This window comes from Stegostoma tigrinum, chromosome 6 (genome assembly GCF_030684315.1).
Source record: "Stegostoma tigrinum isolate sSteTig4 chromosome 6, sSteTig4.hap1, whole genome shotgun sequence".
Lineage (NCBI taxonomy): Eukaryota > Metazoa > Chordata > Chondrichthyes > Orectolobiformes > Stegostomatidae > Stegostoma > Stegostoma tigrinum.
Genome location: NC_081359.1, coordinates 98,124,496 through 98,151,468, shown reverse-complemented (window position 1 = coordinate 98,151,468; position 26,973 = coordinate 98,124,496). Strand labels below are relative to the sequence as shown.

Here is a 26,973-nt window from a genome sequence, read left to right as displayed (position 1 = left end):
GTTACAGGTAATTTGTAAGAAATTGTTGCATGCTGGTGTTTCCCAAAAGAAATCCAAATCAGTATTTGAATTCCGTACTGGGCCTTAGGATAAAGTGAAAAGTATTTGTTAGGAAACCATCTTAGACGTCTTAATGGTTAATGGGAAATGAAAGTTGGAAGTCTTAAATATGTAAAAAAACCTTGTACACACACTAAAGTCATATTTAAGATAAAATATTGAAAGACATGGTGACTCAAGAGACCAGGCAAAAAGGATCCAAGTACTGGGATCCATGGGAAAGAAAGGCCAAAACACTGAACTGGAGTCGTGTTGTTCCACGATTAGACAATTAATTTTGGCCCAATAAACCTTGTTCTTTTGGCTTTCAACTTAGTGATTGTCCTTTTTGCCAAGAAGGTTATTCCCCGACGAGACAGTTTTATTACTCTATTGGGATTTAATGTGAAATCCCAGGTCTACCAGGATACACAAAGGGCTAACTGGTGAAATACAGTGATAGATGCTCCTATCCCTCACATTGATAAAAATAGAGTATGACTTTTAAGGCAAAAAAAGACGAAACTTTAGGCTAGTGACAGTACTGTATGCAGTTCTGGATTCCTCCTCATTATGGAAAAGATATGATAGCACTATAGAGGTTGCAGAGGAGATTGATAAGGATATTGCCTGGGCTGGATACTCAGTCATGAGGAGAGATTCTACAGATGGAGTTGTTTTCCTTAGAACACAGCAGATTGAGAAGGGACATAATTGAGATGTATAAAATTGAGGAGTATAGATGGGTTGACAGGCAGAAGCTTTTCCCCTTGACCAAGGGATCAATGACTTGGGGCAGGGGCGAGGGGCATAGATTTAAAGCAACAGCAAATTTATAGAAGATGTGAGGAAAAAGTTTTTCACCCAGGGGTGGTGGGAATTTGGAACTCACTGCCTGAGAGTAGTAAAGACAGAAAACTTCATAACATTTAAGTAGTATTTAGATGTACACTTGCAGTACAAGGACCTGCAAGGCTATGGGCCAAATGCTGAAGATTGGGATTAAAATAGTTAGGTGGTTGTTTTATCTAGTGGGGACATGATAGACCAACAGGCCTTTTTCTGTGCTGTAAATCTCCATGACTATGACACAGCAACACACATACTCAACAGGGCATCTGAAAACATGTTAACTGGAAATTGATTTACATCAATGGCCAATATCATTCTGATGGCAGCTCCAGGACGATGGAAGAAAGGGAACGTTTAATCTTCACATTTATTGATGAAAGCCTAAAGTGAACGAAACTCATGGCACACTATATTTTATGTCAGTTAAAGGCGACTTCTACATTGCACAGAACCGGAGGCGGAATGATGGCAAGTAAACAAGCCCTAGCAAAACTGTGATAACAAGGTGTAAAGCTGGATGAACACAGCAGGCCAAGCAACAGAGGTAGAGGAAAGCTGACGTTTTGGGCCTAGACCCTTCCTCAGAAAAACTGTAATCAGTGGGAATTGGGAGGCAACTCTCTGCTGGCCCGAGTCATACTTGGCACATAGAAAGATGGTTGTGGCTGTTGGAGCTCAGTTCTCATCTCTAGGACATCTCTGCAGGAGTTCCCCAGAATAGTGTCCGAGGTTCAACCATCTTCAGCTGCTTCATTAATGACATTCCCGCCATCATAAAAGTTGGTGGCATAGTAAACAGTGAAGAAGGTTTTCTCAGATTACAAACGGATCTTGATGAAATGAGTCAATGGCTGAAATATGGCAAATGAAGTTCAATCTGGATAAATGCAAGGTATTCCATTTTGGTACAAAAACAGGGGTAGGACTTATACAATTAATGGTAGCGCTTTAGGTAGTTTTGTAGAACAGAGGGGACTTAGAGATTCAGATACATAATTCTTGAAGTTTGCAACACACAGACAGCGTGGTTCAAAAGGCATTTGGCACACTTGCCTTTGTTGCTTAGTCCTTTTTGAGTATACGAGTCAGGAAGTCATGTTGAGGTTGCACAGGACTTTGGTGATGCCTCTGCTGGAATACTGTGTCCAGTTCTGGTTGCAGGAAGGATATTACTAAGCCGGAGAGGATTCAGAAGAGATTTACTAGAACGTTGCTCGGTATGGAAGCTTTGAGTGATAAAGAAAGGCTGGATAGGTTGGGACTGCTTTCCCTGGAATGCAAGACGTTGAGAGGTGACCTTGGAGAATTTTAGAAAATCATGAGGGGTATAGGTAGGGTTCATGGTAGTTGTCTTTTCCCAAGGATGGGGAAATTCAATACTAGGGAGCACATTTTTAAAGAAAAGAGAAGACGGAGATTTAACAAAAAAGACCTGAAGGGCAACTTTTTTTGAAAGCAAGCGATGGTTCACGTGCGGAATGAGCTTCCTGAGGTGGTGGTAGATGTGGGTACAATTACAACAATTACAAGACATTTGGATAAGTACATGAATAGGAAAGGTTTGGAGGGATATGGGCCAGGAGCAGGCAGATGGGAACTAATTTAGTTTGGGACTGTGTTCAGCATGGATTGATTGGACTGAAGGGCCAGTTTCCATGCTTTAGGACGATGCATCTAAGGTCAGAAGTGGAAATATTTGTCTTGTAAGCCATGTTGAGATTTCTTTGTCTCAACCACCCTCAAAGGCAGTGACTTTCAGATTCCCACCACCCTCGAATGAATGAAAGGGTTGTCTCACATCCCCTCTAATTCTTCTGCCACTTGCCTTAAATCTATTCCCCTGGTCATAGTGGGGATATGCACCGAAGATTGCACAAAGTTCGGCACAATTTACGATTCCTCAGATACTAAAGCAGTCCATGCTCAAATACAACATGACCTGGACAATATCCCGGTTTGGACTGACAAATGGTAAACTATATTCACACTTACACAAATGCCAGATAATGACCATCTGTAAGAGATGATCCAAATACCAGCCCTTGACATTCAATGGCATGACATCACCGGATTCCCACTTTCAACATCCAGGGAGGTTACTACTGGCCAGAAACTCAACTCAACATATAAATACAGTGGCTACAGGAGCAGGTTAGAGGCTGGAAATACTTCAAGTAATTCAACTCCTGACTCGTGTAATTCTGTCCATCATTGTCAAGCCACACATTAGTAGTGTGATGGAATCCTGTCTCCCTCAGATGGGTGAAGCTCCAACAATATTTAAGAAACTTGAGGCCATCCAGGACAAAGCTGCCCACTTGATTAGCACGACATCCATTCCCTCTGTTAAATGACGATCGGCAACATTAACACACTGCAGAAATTCACCAAAGATCCTTACCTAGCACCTTCCAAATCGAGAACCGCTCCCAAATGGAAAAACAAGGGCAGCAGATTTATGGGTACACCACCTTCAAGATCCCCTCCAAGCCACTCACCGTGCTGACTTCAAAATACATTACCATTCCTTAAGAGTCACAATCCTGAAATTCTTTCTCAAAGGGCATTGTGGGTCTATCTATAGCAAATGAATTGCAGCAGTTAAAGCAGGTAGCTTACCAACACCTACAGGTACTAGGGATAGGCAATAAATGCTGGTCAGCCATGGACACCTACACCTCAAGAGGAAAAACAACTGCAGGGAATACCGAAGTCAACACTCGGTGACTCAGGTCACAGGACTGGTACTGACTGTCTTCCATGTCCGTGGAAATGCACACCTTTTCATTAGGCGGAGCACATTTGTGAGCTGATGCATTTCGGAAAAGTAAATCAGGGCAGGATTTATACACTTAACGGTAAGGTCCTGTGGAGTGTTTTTGAATAAGGAGACCTTGGAGTGCAGGTTCATAGTTCCTCAAAAAAGTAGAATTGCAGGTAGATAGGATAGTGATGGCGGCATATGCTGTGCTTGCCTTTAATCACAGTGCATTGAGTATAGGAGTTGGGAGATCAGGTTGAGGCTGTACAGGACACTGGTTAGGCCACTTTTGGAATAGTGTTTTCAATTTTGGTCTCCCTGCTTTAGAAGGGATGTAATCAAACTTGAAAGGGTTCAGAAAAGATTAACAAGGATGTTGCCAAGATTGGAAGGCTTAAGATCTAGGGAGAGGCTGAATAGGCTAAGGCTATTTTTCTTGGAGCATTGAAGGCTGAGGGGTGACCTTAATAAGGTTTATAAAATCATGAGGGCAATGTATAGGGTGAATAAGCAAAGGTCTTCGGGATAGGCAAGCCAAAAACTAGATGTAATAGGTTTAAGGTGAGAGAGAGGAAAGATCTAAAGAGGGACGCAAGGGGCAACTTTTTTGTGCAGAGGGTGGCACATGTATGGAATCATCTGCCAGAGGAAGTGGTGGAGCTTGGTACAATTACAACATTTAAGAGGCATCTGGAAGGATCTAGGAATAGGGGGAATATGGTCCAAACACTGAAACGGAACTAAATTTATTTAGGATAACTGGTTGGCATGGATGAGTTGGACCAAAGGGTCTGTTTCTGTGCTGTACATCTCTGACTCCAGTTATCAACTGTTGAGCAAACTCAAGGCTTAGGACAGTAGCTGGTGGTTAAAACAGACATCACACGCAGTTGCTGCTAGGATTCTACAATACAGGAACAGCTGCACATCATTCTGCCATACAAGGCAATCACAACTGAACTGTGACTAACTCCATAAATTGAACATCCTTGTCCCATTATCTCTTAATACCTTTACTTTCTAGACCAATCTCAGAATGCAAATTATCAACTGACTAAACATAGACTGTCATTTGCAGAGGAGTGTTATAACCTTCCTCCATCCTTTGCGTGTAGAAATTAATCTTCATCATTGCATGTATCCTCATCAGTTACAGCAAGTTGAGCTGTCTGACATGAACTGCTTGTTGACTTGTTATTCATCTGTAGAGAGTATTCAAACCCACAGCTCATAGTTGTCTGATGAGCAGACAGTAATGTAAGGATGCAAAGTGAAATGAAGAAGCTGAGAATAAGAAAAATGATGCAGAGCTCTTTCATGGTAATAAGCTGAACTCACTGTGCAGCTCTACTTAACCAACAGTCTTGACAGGAGGCCAATACACTGTAACGAAGATAAATGGAATTAAGAGCCAAACAAATGCATTCTAGAAATATGAATTAACATTATGAGTTACAGGTGAATTGATTTGATCTAAAAAGGTGAATTTTGCTCCTCTATTCTGTTCCTTTTAACAGTGCAGCGCAAGTTTAAACAACGCTACACGTTGTCAGCCACTAGATCTTTGATACGCTCAGTTCAAATCATGACCTTATGTTCAAAACAGCTTTTAGTACAAGTATCATATTTTGAATAAAAGCTAGATTTTCAGAAGCGTTGGCACATTTTAAACTTATTTTGTTGTCAATTTCATCCCAACTTCTAACAAAGAGCATCGCATAGTCATCAAATGGTACAATCCACAGTGCAATGCGGCAATATGTCCTTTATTACTTTACCTTTGAAGCAATGAACACAGAACTGACTGTATTCTGACACGCCTCCACTGCACCATCACCATTAAATTCCAAAGCAACAACTGGGCCTGAGACAAGACAGAATTAGAAAGGTTCATATTATAGCTGCAAACATTACAAGCATAAAACTCAGATGTGCCCATTTCTCATGCAGTCATTTCATTCCCTAAAATGTTATTTCTCTATTCAATACTCCATAAATAAAACATTAGAGTGTGTCAGGAATGCAGCCATGCTCACTCCCTCTCCAGTGCCACGCCTCAGAAAAACCTTCCTATTTTGAATGTCTCCCTGCCCAGTCTACATAATCTCAATTTTTAAATACTAAAAATAGCATAACCATAAAACAGAAGTAAGTTTCAGAAGACGGCAGAAAAATCTCGTACTGAAGGGATAAATCAGTAATACATTTACCTCATGAAGAAGAGCACACAAGTTCTCCCTAAAGTATTCAGACCTTACAGACCCAGTTTGTCCTCAACAGATGGAAGAAAATGTGAAATATGCTTCATTTAGTTGGGATGTCTTAAGTGAAAGATGATACTAAATCCAGAGCCTTTATTTCTGAAGATTGCGTTATCCTCCTGGTAATTTGTTCTTTCCAGTTAATATAGTGAAGTACTAAGTGGCAATTGCATTCTTCCCATTTCAATCTACATCTTATGCAAAGTGCAAGTCCACTTCACACTAGTGTCTACACGATACACTGTACAAAAAAAAGCAACCTTGAATTCTGATTATCAGCCTGTTTGCTTGTACTCTGCTGCCCATGTTCTAACTTACACTGACTCTTGACTCAATAATCCTCTAATTTTAAATTGCTCCTTGCCATTTTCAGATTCCATCCATGGGCTCTCTCCTCATTGTCTTTATTCATCAGCAGTACTAACCCCCCTGTCCAGCACATTAAACTTTGACTTGCGCTGAATTGTCACCTCTTGAGCATCCCTTATTTTAATTAGACCATCTTCCCTTTAGCTTTCCATACACTCATCTCTTGAATAACCTTCCTAAACTCTCCTATATTACTGCCCTCCTTTAAGACGGTCTTGAAATCTACCATATCTTTGACTAAGCTTTTGGTCACCGACCCTTCTACAGCATCTCATGAGGTTGCACGTTGTATCTTGTGATGGGCACTGTGAAACATGGAGAGTGTTCTGTAAGTTCAAATTAAGAGTGTTGGACACTGAACTATGTTGTCTATAGTCTCAATATCTGATCTATTAGGAGCCTTCTAACTGGTTGCAAAAACCTTAGATGACTGTACTTTTACATTGACAATGTTCCAAGTTGGAGCAAAAAAAAATTGTCGAAATGCTGAATTTACAGTAACTTACATTTATCAAGCATTTTAATGCAAGTAAAACATCCCAAAGCACAAAAAAAAAGACTTTGACACAAAGCCACAAGGAGAAATCTGGAAAAAGATGACTTTACCAAACAGATTGCTTTTCCTCAGAGGAGGGTGAAAATATTTAGGGCTAGGGCAGTTGAAAGCATGGTCTCCAGTGGTGGAGCCATTAAAATAATGATGTGCAGGAGGTCAGAAATTAGAGGAGTGCAAAGATCTCACTCATAGTGCTGCAAGAGAAAACACAGATTGGGATCAATAAAGCTGCAGAGGTATTGAAAAAAAAATCTTAAAATCTATCACATGTGCTTGCTGACCTGCAGTGGTTGCCTAAGGATGATATATGGATGGGATTTACAAAGTAGTAAAAAGTTATAGAGTTTTGGATGATTCCAAGTTTGTCTAAGATGGAAGACAGATGACCAACCTGGAGAGCAGAGAATTATGCAGGAAAGGTAACACAGACATAAACCAGACTTGCGGCAGATGAACCAAGTGCAAGTCAGGAGTTGTGCAGCGTACGGGAGGGTGCAGACAATTTTAGTGGCAATGCAATAGTGGATTGCAATTCAACTCATGTAAAACACAATCTTACTCAGCTACAAAAACTGACATGAATAGAAACACTTGACAAGGGAGCGTCTGTGCACGTACAGGCATGTTGTTGCGGGGAGTGGGGTTGGGACAAACAAACAAAAGACAATGACTTTAGTCTTCCCAACAGTTGAGGTGGAAATCAATGACCCATTAAAGGAATGGTGCCAGTACAGCAATACGGCAAGTACGTATTGCACAGACTTAACAAGATGTAGAGCTGGATGAACACAGCAGTCCAAGCAGCATTTTTCTGAAGAAGGGTCTAGGCCCGAAACGTCAGCCTTCCTGCCCCTCTGACACTGCTTGGCCTGCTGTGTTCATCCAGCTCTACACCTTGTTATCTCAGATTCTCCAGCATCTGCAGTTCATACCATCTCCGAAACATGTATTACACAGCATAGGGCGAATTCTGAATTTACTTTGTGACACATTGATGGTTGCAAACATGACATCTGACTGTCCAACAGACCGAGACACAGAACTGAAGCCAGGATGTGTGCAAGATCAGGAAGAGGTAGAAAATTGCATAGATTTAGGAAATGGATTGATTCATTTTGAATAAAATTCATGTCCTCTCCCCAAACATATAAAAACTTTACCTTGTTGAAGCAGTGGAATAAAATCTGCTGCTTTCTCCTTAAATACTCTGTTGGCATCATCTGGCCGCATTGAAATTTCTTTTGTTTGAACAAGAGCAATATCCTTTGCAGTCATCTTTTGAAAAGTAAAATCAAGATATTAAGATTTAATGTCAGAAGCACTCAATACCAAAATTAGAGACAATACAAGTTTTATTTAAATCTGCCTGAAAATCTGGAATGTTAGGATAAGTCTGCTACAATACCACAAAAAAATTCCCCATCTCAAAGACTTTCTACTTTGTCAATTTTTCCACAGCTGCATTTGCCCAAACCATTATCCATGCCCTTGTCAAGAATATCTGCACCTGTCTTATCTTCATCATGCTGAATGCAGGTCTCTATGCTGCTTCTTTCATCATGAGAGGACTTAGCACAGTTAAGCATATTCTCTACTAACATGCAGAGTTAATCATCAGGATATTTGCACTGCAAATCTGAATTTATGTTTAGTTAGTGCCATAGGCAAAAGCCTATACTAGTAAATCCACTGACTCAGGTTCAATTCCTATCACAGTGGATGCAGGAATTGAAATTCAATAAAACATTTGTAATTTTAAAAAGTCTGATGACCGTTGTAGATTGTCATAAAACCCATCTACTTTAATGTTCTCCTTTTAGGAAACAGCCATCTTTACTTGTTCTGGCCTGTGACTCCAAACTCTCAAACTTGGTTACTATTGAAATTACCTAGAAGCCAATCTCTCATACCCAAGGGCAACCAGGGATAGGGGATAGCATTGCCCATATTGTATGAGTGAATTTTTAAAAAGTTAGTCATAGGATTTCAATTTTCCAAAATCACTTAGCCTTTGTATCTCACTGCAAATTCCCACCTATTTTGGGGTATGACAAAAATTGGTACCCCAGAGAATATCAGAGGAAAAACTAACCTCACAGCAGCTAACAAGGTGCAGCTGTAACTCCAAGTTATTTTAAATTTCATGATCTGTTTTGCCATACTGCTTCCAGGATATCAAGTTACAAATGAGACAAGACTCTTTAATTGAGCAACAGGAAAAATAAATCCATTTTATCCAGTTCCTGCTAAAAGCATCAACTCTAGGCATGAAGGAATTGAATAATCTTCTAAATCTACCTTAATTTCCCTAACTTGCATTGTGACCTATCAAAGATCTCTAATTTTGACCATACTATCTCTGTGGGGGGGGGGGGGGGGGAAATCATCCAACTTTGAAACATCCATTTTCTTCCATTCAAACATTGTTCCAGCTTCAAGTGTAATATTGAAGATTTTGAGGGGGTCTCGAGAGAGCAGTGCTCTGTCAGGGCAAGCGCTATCAGATGAGACATGAAATTGAAATAGGATCTGCCTTAAGGTGGATATTTAAAAACAAAATCGCTTAGCACAATTTTGAACCTTAGGGGAAATAATCCCCAGGGTGTTGGGCAATATTTATTCCCCAATCTATAACACAAATAGAATTGTCAAATTAATACTCATTGCTGTTCATGGCATTGTGTTGTGCATAAACTGGTTGGTGCAGCTCTTACACTGCACAAGAACTTCATTGGCTATAAAGCACATGGATTGTTGGGAGGTCATGAGAGGTATGAAATGCAAATTAATCTTAAATTCTTTTGTGGCTACACGGAAACCTCTGCAGCTGACACAGCAAGAGAAGGAAGTACAAAAATACTAGATTTTTTTTTCGTTTTTCACTATCTGTTAATGAGTAAACATTGTGATACCTTTCCACGCAGCACATTATGTTGGGGCTAAAACAAACTATTTCAATACTGCTAGATAGTAAAACGTGGAAGGACTTTTTTTTAAAAACAATGTAAGGGCTAACAGAGTTCAGTCTTGAAAAGTGTAACTTGATGCACAGTCTTCTATCAAGGCATGGGAGTACATGCTAAATGGCAAGATCAGCAGGACCTTAATGTACATAGATCCTTGAAAGTAACAGGACCTGTGATATAGGGCAGTTAAAATGGCATACAAGTTGGCTGGCCTTTATTAGTTGAAACACACAAAACAAAGAGTTAGGATTACAGCATTTATAGTGCAGTGGTAGTTCCCTACTGCTCCAGACGTGTATAATACTATTTCTGAATACGTTAGTTAGAAACTTTCTATAACAGTTAGTTTCTTCATAAGTTCCTGTCTTGGACATCTGATTAGGTTACAAGTAGAGGACTGTGTGCAGTTCTGGTTGCCATGCTACAGGAAGCAAGTGACTGCACTGGAGAGGGTACAGAGGATATTGACTATGGTGTTGCCCAATGTCTGGAGCATATCAGCTACTAAGACAGACTACATAAGCTACTGAAGTTTTCCTTACAGCAGAGAAGGCTGGGGATTGTGGGGGTCAGGGTGGAGGGTGGATGTGGCTGATTGGAGGTCTACAAAATGATGGGGGCCGAGATAGGGTCAATAGGAATAAGCTTTTCCCCCTTAAGGATCAATTACCAAGGGCATAGATGTAAAGGTAAGGATTAGGCACTTTAGAGAGGTTCAAGGAAATACCTTGGTTATCTGGAAAAACACTGCCAAAAGGCTGCTAGAGGTGGGAACCATCACAACATTTTAGTAGTATTTAGACAAACACTTGAAACACCATTAGCATACAAGATTACGAGCTAAGTGCTGGAAAACTTGATCAGAATAGATTTCTAGAAAAGGTTCTACGCCCAAGACGTCAGCCTTTCTGCTCCTCTGATGCTGCCTGACCTGCTGTGTTCATCCAGCTCTACGCCTTGTTATCTCAGAATAGACAGGCTCTTGATTACTCACATGGAGATAGTGAACTGAAGGAACTCTATTTTGCAATATACTGACAACAGTACATTGCATTGTTGACAGATACATAGCTTGTTAAAAGCTCCAGATCAATTTGTTTCAAGGGTGCGGAGACATCAGTTCCAGCAGAAAGGTATGTTGCTGGAGAATTAACAAACATTTGCAGGAGTAGAGGAAAGCAACTCTTCCCCTTTTAGGGGAAAGCAGCTGGTCTTCAATCATGGCCTGTAAGATCACCAGTAAAGTCTCTGACTACATATTTATTATGTCATGTATACTGACTCAAATGGTAACAAGAACTCAAAGTACCCAATTGATAATTGTATAACTACTTGGTTGAGACGTATTTTTCCTGTTCACATTTCTTGCCAAATAGCTTTGCACCAGAAGGTTTTTCACGAGGATGTCAATCTACGCAGTATTTGACTCCGGTGACTAATTCTCACATGCAGGCTTTGACAATGACTTCCTATTCACACAAATGAGAATCATACAGAGGTTCCAAGATAATAAAATGTGAGGCTGGATGAACACAGCAGGCCAAGCAGCATCTCAGGAGCACAAAAGCTGACGTTTCGGGCCTAGACCCTTCATCAGAGAGGGGGATGGGGGGAGGGAACTGGAATAAATAGGGAGAGAGGGGGAGGCGGACCGAAGATGGAGAGTAAAGAAGATAGGTGGAGAGGGTGTAGGTGGGGAGGTAGGGAGGGGATAGGTCAGTCCAGGGAAGACGGACAGGTCAAGGAGGTGGGATGAGGTTAGTAGGTAGCTGGGGGTGCGGCTTGGGGTGGGAGGAAGGGATGGGTGAGAGGAAGAACCGGTTAGGGAGGCAGAGACAGGTTGGACTGGTTTTGGGATGCAGTGGTGGGGGGGGGGGGGGGGGGGGGGGGGGGGGGGAGAAGAGCTGGGCTGGTTGTGTGGTGCAGTGGGGGGAGGGGGATGCACTGGGCTGGTTTAGGGATGCAGTAGGGGAAGGGGAGATTTTGAAACTGGTGAAGTCCACATTGATACCATATGGCTGCAGGGTTCCCAGGTGGAATATGAGTTGCTGTTCCTGCAACCTTCGGGTGGCATCATTGTGGCAGTGCAGGAGGCCCATGATGGACATGTCATCAAGAGAATGGGAGGGGGAGTGGAAATGGTTTGCGACTGGGAGGTGCAGTTGTTTGTTGCGAACTGAGCGGAGGTGTTCTGCAAAGCGGTCCCCAAGCCTCCGCTTGGTTTCCCCAATGTAGAGGAAGCCGCACCGGGTACAGTGGATGCAGTATACCACATTGGCAGATGTGCAGGTGAACCTCTGCTTAATGTGGAATGTCATCTTGGGGCCTGGGATGGGGGTGAGGGAGGAGGTGTGGGGACAAGTGTAGCATTTCCTGCGGTTGCAGGGCAGTGTGGAGCGAACAAGGGAGTCACGGAGAGAGTGGTCTCTCCGGAAAGCAGACAGGGGAGGGGATGGAAAAATGTCTTGGGTGGTGGGGTCGGATTGTAAATGGCGGAAGTGTCGGAGGATAATGCGTTGTATCCGGAGGTTGGTAGGGTGGTGTGTGAGAACGAGGGGGATCCTCTTGGGGCGGTTGTGGCGGGGGCGGGGTGTGAGGGATGTGTCGCGGGAAATGCGGGAGACGCGGTCAATGGTGTTCTCAATCACCGTGGGGGGAAAGTTGCGGTCCTTAAAGAACTTGGACATCTGGTGTGCGGGAGTGGAATGTCTTATCGTGGGAGCAGATGCGGCGGAGGCGGAGGAATTGGGAATAGGGGATGGAATTTTTGCAGGAGGGTGGGTGGGAGGAGGTGTATTCTAGGTAGCTGTGGGAGTCGGTGGGCTTGAAATGGACATCAGTTACAAGCTGGTTGCCTGAGATGGAGACTGAGGGGTCCAGGAAGGTGAGGGATATGCTGGAGATGGCCCAGGTGAACTGAAGGTTGGGTGTTGGTGAAGTGGATGAACTGTTCGAGCTCCTCTGGGGAGCAAGAGGTGGCGCCGATACAGTCATCAATGTACCGGAGGAAGAGGTGGGGTTTGGGGCCTGTGTAGGTGCGGAAGAGGGACTGTTCCACATAACCTACAAAGAGGCAGGCATAGCTGGGGCCCATGCGGGTGCCCATGGCCACCCCCTTAGTCTGTAGGAAGTGGGAGGAGTCAAAAGAGAAGTTGTTGAGTGTGAGGACGAGTTCAGCTAGGCGGACTTCACCAGTTTCAAAACCTCCCCTTCCCCTACTGCATCCCTAAACCAGCCCAGTGCATCCCCTCCCCCCACTGCACCACACAACCAGCCCAGCTCTTCCCCCCCACAGCCACTGCATCCCAAAACCAGTCCAACCTGTCTCTGCCTCCCTAACCGGTTCTTCCTCTCACCCATCCCTTCCTCCCACCCCAAGCCGCACCCCCAGCTACCTACTAACCTCATCCCACCTCCTTGACCTGTCCGTCTTCCCTGGACTGACCTATCCCCTCCCTACCTATCTTCTTTACTCTCCATCTTCGGTCCGCCTCCCCCTCTCCCTATTTATTCCAGTTCCCTCCCCCCATCCCCCTCTCTGATGAAGGGTCTAGGCCCGAAACGTCAGCTTTTGTGCTCCTGAGATGCTGCTTGGCCTGCTGTGTTCATCCAGCCTCACATTTTATTATCTTGGAATCTCCAGCATCTGCAGTTCCCATTATCTATCATACAGAGGTTGTTCACTTGTAACCAGGAACAAGAAAACTAGCCCAGCTTACCAACACACCCCATGCAGTAATTCAAGGACATCAAATCAATGGCAACACTTATACCATCATGGTTTTTGTGGTTCATTTGGAGGTTCAAACAGAGATCAGACTAAAATGGAGCTGGGTGACATCTTAAGGTGTACCTTCAAGAACCGAATGTTACACCAAGTTCCCCACACAGGAAACAAATCAACCAATCATACCTACGTTAGTTCATTAAACTGTTCAAATACTGATCTTATTACATTGAGACACTAGAGAAACATCTTCCTGTGCATTTAATGTTTTAGTTTGAAAAACATCTGCTTGTTCCATTTCTTTCGCTTTGGCAAGTTTATCTAGCCTTCTTATTTTAGCTAACGGGGCCAAATGCAGGACAGACTCAGTACATTGACAATGTATTCCATAGCTTGATTCCTGGAAGCAAGTGAAAGCATGACAGGCTCTTCAGGAACACTGCAGAATCACAAAGCAGCTTCAAGCAACTCACAAACTGCAAAATTACTAAAACACTGAGTGCAGTTATACAATTTTCCTCACCTCATCAATTAGCTTCCTTGCATTGGCTGTTGTGTAATCTCCAGCAAAGAACACTACCAAGCACAATTCATCGCTGTTCTTCTGCCTGTGCCCCCGCGTGACTGGAACAATGCTCCTATTCAGCTCGGTGGAGATCCGAACTGATTTGAACTCTTCCAAATCAGGAAGAGGAACGAAATCCCAGGGTATTGCATCTTCAGGCAATAACGTCCAGTTGTTTTCATCTGCAACAGGGGTGAAGTCATGGATGTTGCTCCAGTTGTTGTTGAAGATGCTCAAACCTGCATCTTTGAACTGGTAGCCCAACTCAGGATAATAATACTGGAAACAACCAAATTTCATGCCCGTGGATGATTCGATGATAGGCTGTGTGGCACAACATAAGAAGATGTCCATTTTTTTGCAATCACGAGTGCGGAATTGCTGACAAGCAACAACACATTTGCAGTCTGTACAGTCACGGAAAAAGACACTGCCCTTGATGGGTCCCAGAAATAACCTGCAGTTGGAACAGTCGTCGATGGTGATGGTGGCAGAGTGGTCAAAAACATAAATGTTGCAGTTTTCACATTCTTGGATCACAAATTGCTCACCCGCAACTTTACCAGGCAATCGGCCCACTGTTTCATCCTTTAATTGAGCCAGCATATAGTCTTTAACATCAATCTAAAGGAATAAAAAGCAAAACAAATTTAATCAAACATACACAAAAATCTGTTCCAATCTACTGAACAGAAGCAAATCTTATTGCAAATGCATAATTATAAATAACAGTTGTCTATAACAATATAGAAAAATGCATGTACAATTTTTGTAGCAGAACACTCTGCAAATTATTCAATCCTTCCTTTTGGACACAACATGCTATACTCACATTAGTTGTAAATTTCAATTGTGTTTTACTTTGCACTAACTTGTAACTAGGCAGAAGGGATCAAGCAAACAATACAGGCTGTGATGTGAAGGTGCACAGGAATTTGGGAGATGCTTACTCTTTGCAGAAGAGGATGACATTGCAAAATGGTGACATCCACACCAGCTGTTAACTTATGAGCAACATAAAAGTTGATCCTGATTTTTGGGCGATTTTAAGGCTTCAAAGGTTATATGCTGTAGTTTATAGTCATTCTATGTGGTTGGAGTGAGGACCACGCATGTAGTTCAGATGATCTCTCAGTGCAAGTTCAATAATATATCAGCACATTACTTTATTGTTATTACTAAACACGACGAAAATGATGAATTTTTCATTCACAAGTCATTCAATAAGCCTTGAGTAAATACATAAATAGATTTGTTTCAAATACCAGTTTGGCTCTGTTGAGCCAGAAGGCTGAAATTTCAAACTACGCAACTTAAGATCAGTAATAAAAAAAGTTACAATCCAGGCAGACAGTGGGACAGTGATTAGCACTGCTGCCTCACAGCACCAGGGTGTCAGGTTTGACTCCAGCCTTGGGTGACTGCCTGTGTGGAGTTTGTGCATTCGTCCAGTATATGTGCGGGTCTCTTCTGGGTGGTCCAGTTTCCTGCCACAATCCAGTGACCTGCAGGTTAAGTGCACTCGCCATGGTAAATCTAAGGTTATGGGGAGAGAGAGGGTGGGATGCAGACTTGATAGGCTAAATGGCCTCCTTTGATACTGTAGGGGTTCTATTATTCAAAGAAAGAAAGTGCTGAATTCCGACAGCGATCACCTTTTGGAAGAGATATTAAACAAAGACACTAACTGCCTGTACAGATTGCTGAAACAAAAAATTCTACTGCACTGCTCAGAAGAGAGCATGGGGTTTTTCCCTCTAAATATGTAAATTTACCTTTCAACACTTTGCATTATCTTTTAGCTCTTTGGTATTAGCCATCTTTGTAATATTTTCTTCACAGTTTAAACAAAGCTCACATAATAAACACTTAATAGACCATGCAGAATCACCATCCTGCAATCCCCTTCATAACAGGGCTGCTGGTGCCCTTGTAGCTCAAGGACTTCAACAGTGCAAGGCAGCAGTCACTGTTGCCTTCCACAAGGCTGATTGGGCAACGTGGATTGGGCATTAATTGCTGGTTCTCACCAGAGGTGCCCACATGTTGTGAGCAAATAAAATAGAGAAAAAAAAAAAATCTGCAAAGAGAAGAATGTTAGCTGTATGATTACAACCATTAGCAGAAAAGTTCTACCTAAAACAATGATGTTACTCTACTCAAAATATCACTGATTTTAACCACTCTGGTATTGATGACTACCTCAAGAGACCCCAAGCTAAGCAATTTCTTGCTGAAATGGCTCTGCTTCTTGAGCTCACTTTTATCCTTTAAATAACTCCTTAAAACCTAGCTTGTTGACCAAGCATTTGGTCATCTCCTTTGTATCTCCACTTGCAGCTTGATATCATCTATTCTTCTACAATACTTCTGCAAAGTTCCACATAACATTTTCTTACATTATTGGCATTGTTTAAAAATAGATTGATGTTGAAAGCCTCATGATTTACAATACCCGGTTAAGGAGCAATCATGGAAACAAAATCCCACCTTAAAAGAGGATGTGTGGCAGGAAACAGCCAGCATTCCTGTCCTCCTCTCTATGCCTTCAAATTCATGTTCTCCTCCATTTCCACTTCTCAAATGAAAGTGGTTTTACCACAAGAGTTGCTAAGTTGAGCACAACAGTTAGACCAGTACCAGATAAGCTAATATCAAAACTTGTGGGTTATCACAATGACATTTTGAATAAACAGTAGCTTGTACATACATTTCAACATATTGCTAGTAGTAGTCAAGCAGCTTTCTTTTGCGATTTATTTTTGTTAGTGGAGTTAGGAACCTGGATTACTACATTCAGTTCTAGGTGCTGCACTACAGGCAGTATTGTCATACAGATTTGCCAGAAAAAGATACCAGGACTTGAAAATAAAAATTGAATTTTAAGAACAGGTTGCAGAAATAGAGCTTGTACTCCACAGGGTGCAGAAAATTAAGGTATGATCTAATTGAGGCATATGATTAAAGAACTTAGTAGGATAGACAGAGAAACAATTTCCATTGGTCCGACGGTATCAACTGGGGCTGGGTATGGCATAACTTTAAGATTACAACAAAGCCCTTGTGATTTGTAGAAGCTATTCTTCACCCAAGGATTGTAAAAATCTGAAACATGTTTGCTGAAAAGGCCAGTCAATTTTCAAGAGAGAAAATGCACAGATGTTTGTTAAGCAAGAATAACAAAAGGAATATTGAGCAAAGAAAGATAAATGCTGTTAAAATACAAATCAGCTGTGATAATCAAGAAGCAAAATGGCCTGTTTCGATGCGTAGCTAGAATTGATGTGGTCGTTAGTTGGCTCGCTGGGCTGGTTGTTTGGCAGACGTTTCATTACCTTGCTGGGGAACATCAGTGCAGCCTCCAATGAAGTGCAATTGTGTTTTCCCAAGTGTCATTTAAAATCTCTAGTGTCCATTGAGTTGGATTACCTCACTTCCGGTTTTCCTTCACAATAGAGTCTCGCTGTGTTTATTGATGGCATTCTTAGTGGAGAACCAGGACCCCATCACCCGCCACCAACACAAGTCCTCCTCCCGGACACCACCCCTAGGCCTTCTACCCGCCCTCAACCTCTTCATCTCCAAGTGCCGTTGAGATATCAATCGCCTCAACCTCTCCACCACTCCAACCTCTCCCCTGCAGAACGTGCAGCTCTCCGCTCCCATCCCATCCTCATTATTAAACCCACAGGCAAGGGAGGTGCAGTTGTAAAACGGCACACTGGCCTCTACATTGCTGAAGCCAGATGCCAACTCTGACACCTCCACCTACCACTCCCGGGATCATGACCACACCCCCCCCCCCCCCCCCCCCCCCCCACCGCCCCCAACCCCGAGCACCAAACCATCATTTCCCAAACCCTTCACAACCTCATCACCTCAGGTGATCTCCCACCCACAGCCTCCAACCTCACTGTTCCCCAGCCCCGCACCGCCCACTTCTATCTCCTTCCCAAAATCCACAAACCCGCCTGCCCTGGTCGACCCATTGTCTGCGCCTGCTCCTGCCCCACCAAACTCATCTCCACCTATCTGGACTCCATTTTCTCCCCCGTGGTCCAGGAGCTCCCCACCTACGTCCGTGACACCACCCACACCCTCCACCTCCTTCAGAACTCCCAATTCCCCGGCCCCCAACACCTCATTGTCACCATGGACATCCAGTCCCTAGACAGCTGCATTCCCCATGCAGATGGCCTAAAGGCCCTCCGCTTCTTCCTGTCCTGCAGAACCAACCAGTCCTCCTCCACCGACACCCTCATCCGCCTAGCCGAACTCGTCCTCACCCTCAACAACTTCCACTTTCAATTCCTCCCACTTCCTACAGACAAAGGGGGTGGCTATGGGTACCCGTATGGGCCCAAGCTATGCCTGCCTCTTTGTAGTTTACGTAGAACAGTCCCTCTTCTGCACCTACACTGGCCCTAAACCCCCACCTCTTCCTCCATTACATTGATGACTGTATCAGCGCCACCCCATGCTCCTAAGAGGAGCTTGAACAGTTCATCCACTTCACCAACACTTTCCACCCCAACCTCAAGTTCACCTGGACCATCTCCAACACATCCCTCATCTTCCTGGACCTGTCTCCAACTCAGGCAACCACCTAGAAACTGATTACCATTTCAAGCTCACTGACTCCCACAGCTACCTAGAATACACCTCCTCCCACCCACCTTCCTGCCAAAATTCCATCCCCCATTCCCAGTTCCTTTGCCTCCGCATCTGCTCCCAGGATGAGGCATTCCACTCCCGCACATCCCAGATGTCCACGTTCTTCAAGGACTACAACTCTGTCTCTCCCCTCCCTCCCGCCACCCTGCAGTGGTCAAGAACACCCTCGACCATGTCTCCGGCAATTTCCACACCTCATCCCTCACATCCCGCACCTGCGATAACCGCCAAAAAAAAAAAGAGAATCCCCTCATCCTCACATACCACCCCATCAACCTCCGGATACAACGTATCATCCTCCGACACTTGCGCCATCAACAATCCAACCCCACTGCTAAAGACATTTTTCCATCCCAACCCTTGTCTGCCTTCCAGAGAGACCTCTCTCTCTCTCTCTCTGGGACTCCCTTGTTGGCTCCACATTCCCCTTCAACCCCACCACACCAGTACTTTCCCCTGCAACCGCAGGAAGTGCTACACTTGCCCCCAGACCACCTCCTTCACCCACATCCCAGGCCCCTAGATGACTTTTCACATCAAGCAGATGGTCACCTGCACATCCGCCAATGTGGTATACTACATCCGCTGTAGTTGTTGTGGCTTCCTCTACATTGGGGAAACCAAGTGGAGGCTCGGGGACTGCTTTGCAGAACACCTACACTGTTCGCAATAAGCAACTGCACTTCCCGTCACGAACCACTTCAACTCCCGCTCCCATTCCTTAGACGACATGACCATCCTGGGCCTCCTGCAGCACCACAACAATGCCACCCAAAAGGTTGCAGGAACAGCAACTCACATTCCACTTGGGAATCCTGCAGCCCAAGGGTATCAATGTGGATTTCACAAGCTTCAAAATCTCCCCTCCCCCACTGCATCCCAAAACCAGCCCAGCTCATCCCCTCCACCCTAACCTGTTCTTCCTCTCACCTATCCCCTCCTCCCACCTCAAGCTGCACCTCCATTTCCTACCTCTAACCTCATCTCGCCCCCTTGACCTGTCCATCCTCCCCAGACTGACCTATCCCCTCCCTACCTCCACACCTATCTTTTCCTCTATCCATCTTCGGTCCGCCTTCCCCTCTTTGCCTATTTATTTCAGAACGCTGTCCCCATCCCCCCTTTTCTGGTGAAGGGTCTCGGCCCGAAATGCTGCTTGGCCTGCTGTGTTCATCCAGCTCCACACTTCGTTATCTCAGATTCTCCAGTTCCCATTATCACTGTAGTAATTGCCATGCTTGTTTCTGCTTCATCTGTCCCATGATCCTGGTGTTCATCCAATCGAATTGGTGGTTTTCCTTGTCCATTTGGATTAAGATGAATGAGTATTGGTCATGTCTTTTTGTTGCCAGTTGATGTTAGTGTCCCCCTTATGGTTAATTTCCTTCCTGTTTGTCCAATGTAATGTTTTTCATAGTCTTTGCTGGGAATCTCGTATATGACATTGGTCCTGTCCATAGTGGGTAGTGGGTCTTTAGATGGACAAACAGGAAGGAAAGTAACCACAAGAGTACACGAACATCATGTGGCAACAAAAAGACATGTCCAATACTCATTCACCTCCATCCACATGGATAAAGGAAAACCACCAATTCAGTTGGGCCAACACCAGAATCCTGGGACAGGAGAAACAGAGACAAGCATGGGAATTCTGACAGGACTGGCTCGCCACTAAGCCATCAATAAACACAGCTAGACCCCAGAATCACTCCATTGCAAAGGAAAACCAAAAAAGGAGGTAATCAGCTCAATGGACACCAGAGTATAACAACAGGCAGGAAAACACCACAACCCTTCATCACAGGCTACAGTGACGTTACCCAGCAGGGTAACAAAATGTCTGCCACAGAATGAACCAGCTCAGCAAGCCAACCAACCACAACATCCACAACCCAAGCTCCAAATCCACTCTAAAACCTGAGAGGCAGAATTGATATTTAGATTACAGCATTTATTTCAATGCCAATAAATTGGCTAGAACGACAATTTAAGTTTTGGGGAACCAAAACAAATACATGCTGTAATTAAAGTTCAAAGGCACAAGAAAAGCCCCACTGTAAACCTCATCAACTGCGAGAAATTCAGCAGTTCAGAAAAGTGTGAATAGCCCCAATGGGTGCAAAGTTTAGGTGCGACACAACTTTTTTTAAACCAACAAGTTGCTGAACATTCAGTGCGTCAGCTTAACAGAGATCAGGAATTTATAGTAAAATCAACAGCATAGCTTGCTTTTGCTCCAAGATATGGTATTGGAACAGAGAACAAAATTCTGATAACTACCAGTGAACATGCCACAAGTTAGGACTTGGGCATTGTCGTATAAGTGGATTTTTAAATGGAGTGATAAGTTTAAATGCCTACCAAACTGCCTTGCCAGCACTGAAACCTTACTTCTACGTGGGCTCTGATTCCCCCATATTTTAAATTAGTGAACATTTAAAAATTAGAAAATGATAACTTCAAAATTGTTACCTACATGATCTTGCACTGAATGATATATTTTAATTTACATTCCCCAATTCAAACTCTGTAGGTCTTGATAGGGATTCTTTAGTGTTTGGCATGGTAACATCCTATCTTGGTTCTGGCTAGAAAAAACATGTAATTTCTTCAAAACATCTGTGGAATCTATCACTGGATTTTCAAGAGCTTGCATTAATTGTAAAGGGAGCAATTGAAATTTACTTGGAAAAGACAAACTGGTCCATGTAACCTGAGTCTTTAACCCAGAAACAGTAGTAATTAAAGAAAAAATGCCATGTGACTGGCAGATACAGTTAAGTGCTGCAAGTGGAGAATTTGAAGGCTTAAGCCCCAAATGGAAAGCACACGGAGATGGAAAGAGGAAGAAACCAAACTCCTGTCATGATTATGATATCATTGTCAGGAAGAGTTCTGTTCTTCTATGTGACATCAAAAAAATGAAATGTTAGCTTCTGGAGGTCTTGAGAGAGTGGACGAAATAGTGAACCACAATATTGTTTAAAAATAGTCGTTTAAAAAGAAAATCCACAACATTAGCACTGAAGACAAACAGGCTTTATAGAAATGTATCTTGTTATTGATGATGATCACATTTATTAAACTCAAAAGGTGCGAGCTATTGTCAGATTGGACTTCTGATCTGTCCTTTATGAATTAGGAACATGTCATAGAACTGTGCAATGGCACAATTCCACATTTGTGGAGAGAGTGATGCAAATGCTTGTGGTTCCACAAGATGTACTTCTATTGTATCAATTATTCAAGTGAATTTTTTTTAAATTTGCAGCATCATTTACGTGTTAGGCAATGCAAATTATCTATGAATTATGATTTGTGAAAAACTACTTGTGAAATTGCATTGATACTTATTTGATTTGGTGCAATTCAGTAAATTCAATTAGTTTGGTTATGGCTCCCTACAGACATCATAATAAATGAAGTAGTCAGAGATATTCGTCCTGGACATAGAGATTCAAGGTTCCTTATAGAAGAAACTCTCAAATTCTGCCAGAATTTAAATTAGTTATATAAAATCCAAAATTGAAAGCTAGTTTGACTGTGAAATTATCATTGCTCATTAATAAACTCCAATCTGAGTTTTTACAGTGTCCTCAGTAAGGAAATGTACCACCAGATCCACAGCAATGTGGTTGCCTCATAAATCTCTCTGAAATTGCCTAGCCAGCCATTCAACTTGAAGGACAATTAGGAACTGAAATACAATGCAAGTATTAAAAAAACAGTATTGGACTATGAGCCTCTAACATCAGGTTTGACCTTGCCTTCATCCCTCCCAGTGTGGTCTACTGGATGCACAAACAAGAACTATTACAAATGTTTAAAAGACATTTGGATAAGTAAACGAATAGGAAAGTTTGGAGGGGTATTGGCCAGGAGCAGACAGGTGGGACTAATTAGTTTTGGGATCATGTTTGGCATGGACTAGTCAGACTGAAGGCTCTGTTTCTGCACTGTATGACTGACCATAAAGCAAAGTATTTGAAAAAAAAGTGAAATTTAGCAAACAGAAGTTTTTGTTAAAATAACAGCAATTTACATTTTTTGGTGGTACAGACTTGATAGGCCAAAAGGTCTCATGTGTACTATATGATCCCATGATTCACGTGCATTTCTTTGTTATCTGAAAATCAACTACAATTTTCCCAAAGGATACATGCTCCACATCACTCTTCCTGCACAATTCATGTATAAAAAGCAATTAGATTTGCATAGGCACAATCAAAAAGTCTGTTACCTTTACAATTAAGGCATATTTTACCTTGGTAGTTCTCATATACAAATATAATCTAATTAAAAACTATTGAGGCTGCAGACATAGTAAAGGTTCTGTTCACACCAGTTGCCTTCCAACTTGAGCAGACAAGTTTTTTTTAAAGTTCTCACAATAAAAAGGCGAGGACAGGAAGATCAGCACTTATTGCCTAATGTCAATCAGCCATAAAATGATGACAATGAACGGAAGTACAAAAGCATTTGTCAAGTTACCAATGTCTTACTGGTCTAACAGGTATTGAGCATCACAGCTCATTAATGAATACTTTTGGGTCAGATACTGAAGGCAAACACATTCCCCATTCTACTGTACATCAACAAAGAATTAAATATTTTGCTGAGGACAGGGACTTGAAAACTTTAAGGAATTGTAGTTCTCAGGTAACACAATCCCAAAGAACAATAAGATTTCATCCTGCAATCCATTAGCTTGAGAACCAGGTTAAAGACAGACTGCAGAAGTCCTAGAAAGATTACTTTCCCTAAGATTTAAGTCATTTGACCCATTGAGTCTGTTCTGCCATTCAAAGAGATCATGGCAGATCTGGTCATTCTTAACTCCACTTTCCTATCATTTCCCATGCATTGTGATCTCTTATTGATTAAGCAACCAAATGTCAGCCTTCAATATACCTAAATGACCCAGTTTCTGCAGCCCTCTAAAAAGGTAAAGAACTCCAAAGATTCACTACCCTCAAAACAAATTCCTCCTGATTAGTCTTAAAATGGGTAACCCCTTACTCTGAGATTATGGGCTGTGGTCCTTGATCTACTAAGAAGGGAATCAACAGCTCAACCTTCGCTTTGTCAAGCGCCACCACCCCCCTCACGCTGCCACAAGTCAAACATCTAGATTCTTAAATTACGAAATTCTAAAGTACAAGCCAAAGTAGCTCAACCATCTTCATAAGAAAATCCCTCCATACCAGAACTCAATCTTGTGAACCTTCTGACAGTCTCAAATGCAAGTATACCATTCCTTCAATACAGAGGGCCAAAACTGTTGACAATACCCCAGCTGTGGTCTGAAAAGTGCCTTGCATAGTTTTAGCAAGGCTTCCCAGACTTTTATACTCCATTCCCTTTGAAAGAAGAAGGCCAACATTCCATTCATCTTCCCAAGATCTGCTGCACTTGGAAGCTAGCTTTTTGCAACGTGCGCATTGGGACTCCCAAATAATTGTGGCTTTCTACAGTCTACTTCCACTTAAATAACATTCAGTTATGTTATGCCTCCTGCCATAATGCGTAACACATTTACCCATACTTTATTCCAGCTACAAACTTGTCTTCCACTCACCTAACCATTCTACATCCCTCTGCTGACTCTGTCACCCTAAGATATTCATTTTGCCATACCATTTAATTGTGTGCCATTCATAAACTTGGAAATAGTACATTCACTTCCCTCATCCAAGACACTAATATATATTGTAACTAATTGTGGCCCCAACACTGATCCCTGTGGCACTCAATTTGTTGCATGGTGCCATCCTAAAAAAATGTCCCCCTTATCCCAAACCTCTGTCTTCTATCCATGTTAATATACTAACCTCAACTTCATTAGCTTTTATTTATTAAGTAGCCATATATATGGCGCCTTGTCATGCACCTTTTGGAAATCTAGACAGTTTAGATCTACTGAGATAAAAGGAACTGCAGATGCTGGAGAAACCAAGATTACAAAAAGTGTGGAGCTGGATGAACACAGCAGGCCAAGCAGCATCAGAGGAGCAGGAAGGCTGATGTTTCAGGCCTAGACCCTTCATCAGAAAATGGGGGAGGGGCAAAGGGTTCTGAAATAAATAGGGGGTGAGGGGGAAGGCGGATTGAAGATAGTTAGAGGGGAAGATTGGTGGAGAGGAAGCAGACGGGTCAAAGAGGCAGAGGGAGGGGATAGGTCAGTCCAGGGAGGACGGACAGGTCAAGGGGGCGGGATGACATTAGTAGATAGGAAATGGTGGTGCGGCTTGAGGTGGGAGCAGGGGACAGGTGAGAGGAAGAACAGGCCAGGGAGGCGGGGAGGGGAGATTTTGAAGCTTGTGAACTCACTCCCTCACCCCACTGCATCCCAAAACAGCCCAGCTCTCCCCACCTCCCTAACCTGTTATTCCTCTCACCTACCTCCCCACCTACACTCACCTCAATTGGCTCCATCCCCGCCTCGCTGACCCGTCTGTCTCCTCTCCACCTATCTTCTCCTCTATCCATCTTTGATCCGCCTCCCCCTATTTATTTCAGACCCCTCTGCCCCTCCCCCATTTCTGATGCAGGGTCTCGGACTGAAACGTCAGCTTTTCTGCTCGGATGGCTGTGTTCATCCAGCTCTACACTTTTTAATCTTAATTTACATCTATTGGCTCTGTTTAACTACCCTACATGTTTTCTCCTCAAGCAATTCTAAAATTTTTCAGGCATGATTTTCTCCTTCATGAAATTATGCTGACTCTGTTGGATTAGATTTTGCACTTCTTAATGCTCTATTACATATGTTAAGCGGTGATAAACATTTTCCCTATGACAGATTGCTCTTGACACAGAACATATCATTTACATGCTAATTATTGCAGTTTAAAAATTTACAGTTTACATACTAATTTTAGTTTCATAATCTGAACACATTCTTAAATTGGATTTTAATAAATAGCTGAATAGCTAACACCCATGAAATTTAAAAAGGTGGAGGAACTGACCTAAGTGGTAAAATGCAGAATGTGTTGGTAACATTGGTGACTTAGAGAAGGAAAGAAGATGGAAGACAGCATGGCAATCAGACATGGAAAACTTTAAAAACATACAAAAGACGAAAAGGAGTCGACCACTCAGCTGCACAAACCAGTTCTGTCATTTAATAAGATCACAGCTAATCAGGCTACGGCATCAACTCCACATTCCTAGTTATTCCTGATAAACGTATGGATGAAAAGTTATCAAGAACCTATGTATCTCTGCCTTAAAAAGGCAAGAGAATTCTTTTCAAAGATTCTGCTTGACTGAGGTGCTTATTGAGGTGGAGAGTGCAAGAGACTCATGACCCAAGAAAATGTTGCCCCCACATCTGTCTTAAATGGGTGACCCCATATTTTTAATCTGTTTGATGATTGTGAATTTTTCTAAGAGCCATGTTTTTAATAGTAGCTTCCATGCCTTTCTTTTGACAGACATTCAGCTAAGCAGAATGTAGCCTCCTGCTTTATGAATAAAGAAGATAGATTCTCAATTTCCACTCTAAAATTCTTCCTTGAATCTGGGGAATTTTGGGAAATTAAAACAAATACAACAACCACCTAGCTAGACAGGTTAACATCCTAGGTTAAACTGGATAAAGTTCATGAGGAACTTGGACTTGAAAGTTCACAGTCCACAGCTTCAACAATTTGGACGAAAATACTTCTTGATGATTACAATATTCTCAAGTTCCTCCATTCCATTTCCTGTTTCACTGCCATTTCCAGTGTCAGTCATATCCTCTACAATAAAGGCTGATGCAAAATACTTTTTCAATTCACCTGCAATCTTCTTATTTTCCACATAATCAACACTATATTAACTCTTGAAAATAGCTACAGAAACTTTCATGTTTTTGAATTTATGGCTAGCTTTCTCATATTAAAGATTCCCCCCTTAGTAATTGTTTCATTGTTCAGATATTTGCTATACTCTGTCTAGTCTGCCAGGCAATCATATACTTTTTCTTTAAATCTTGAGTTATAGATTGGAATTTTTTTCTTCCTCATTGTAATGATTGATTCTGAATTCTCCACTTAAAATGTCTGCCACTGCATCTCTATTGACCTCTCTCAAATTGATTTGCTGCCTCACATTGGCTAGCTCTGTTTGAGTGTGTGTGAAAAATCATGCCTGAAAGATTTATTAGAATTGCTTGAGGAGAAAACATGTAGAGTAGTTAAACAGAGCCAGTAGA

The 26,973-nt window shown here is 42.5% G+C and overlaps 1 protein-coding gene across 1 annotated transcript in view; it reads right to left on the bottom strand.

Annotated features, from left to right (window-relative positions):
- Positions 1-26,973, bottom strand: part of rp2 (RP2 activator of ARL3 GTPase) — a 42,377-nt gene that overhangs the window by 6,671 nt on the left and 8,733 nt on the right. Inside the window, exons 2-4 of the mRNA XM_048532734.2 lie at positions 14,055-14,720; positions 7,999-8,113; positions 5,431-5,516 (exon numbers count right to left, since the gene is read on the bottom strand). Of these exons, the coding sequence (XP_048388691.1) occupies positions 5,431-5,516; positions 7,999-8,113; positions 14,055-14,720 (867 nt within the window). The remainder of the gene's footprint in view (positions 1-5,430; positions 5,517-7,998; positions 8,114-14,054; positions 14,721-26,973) is intronic.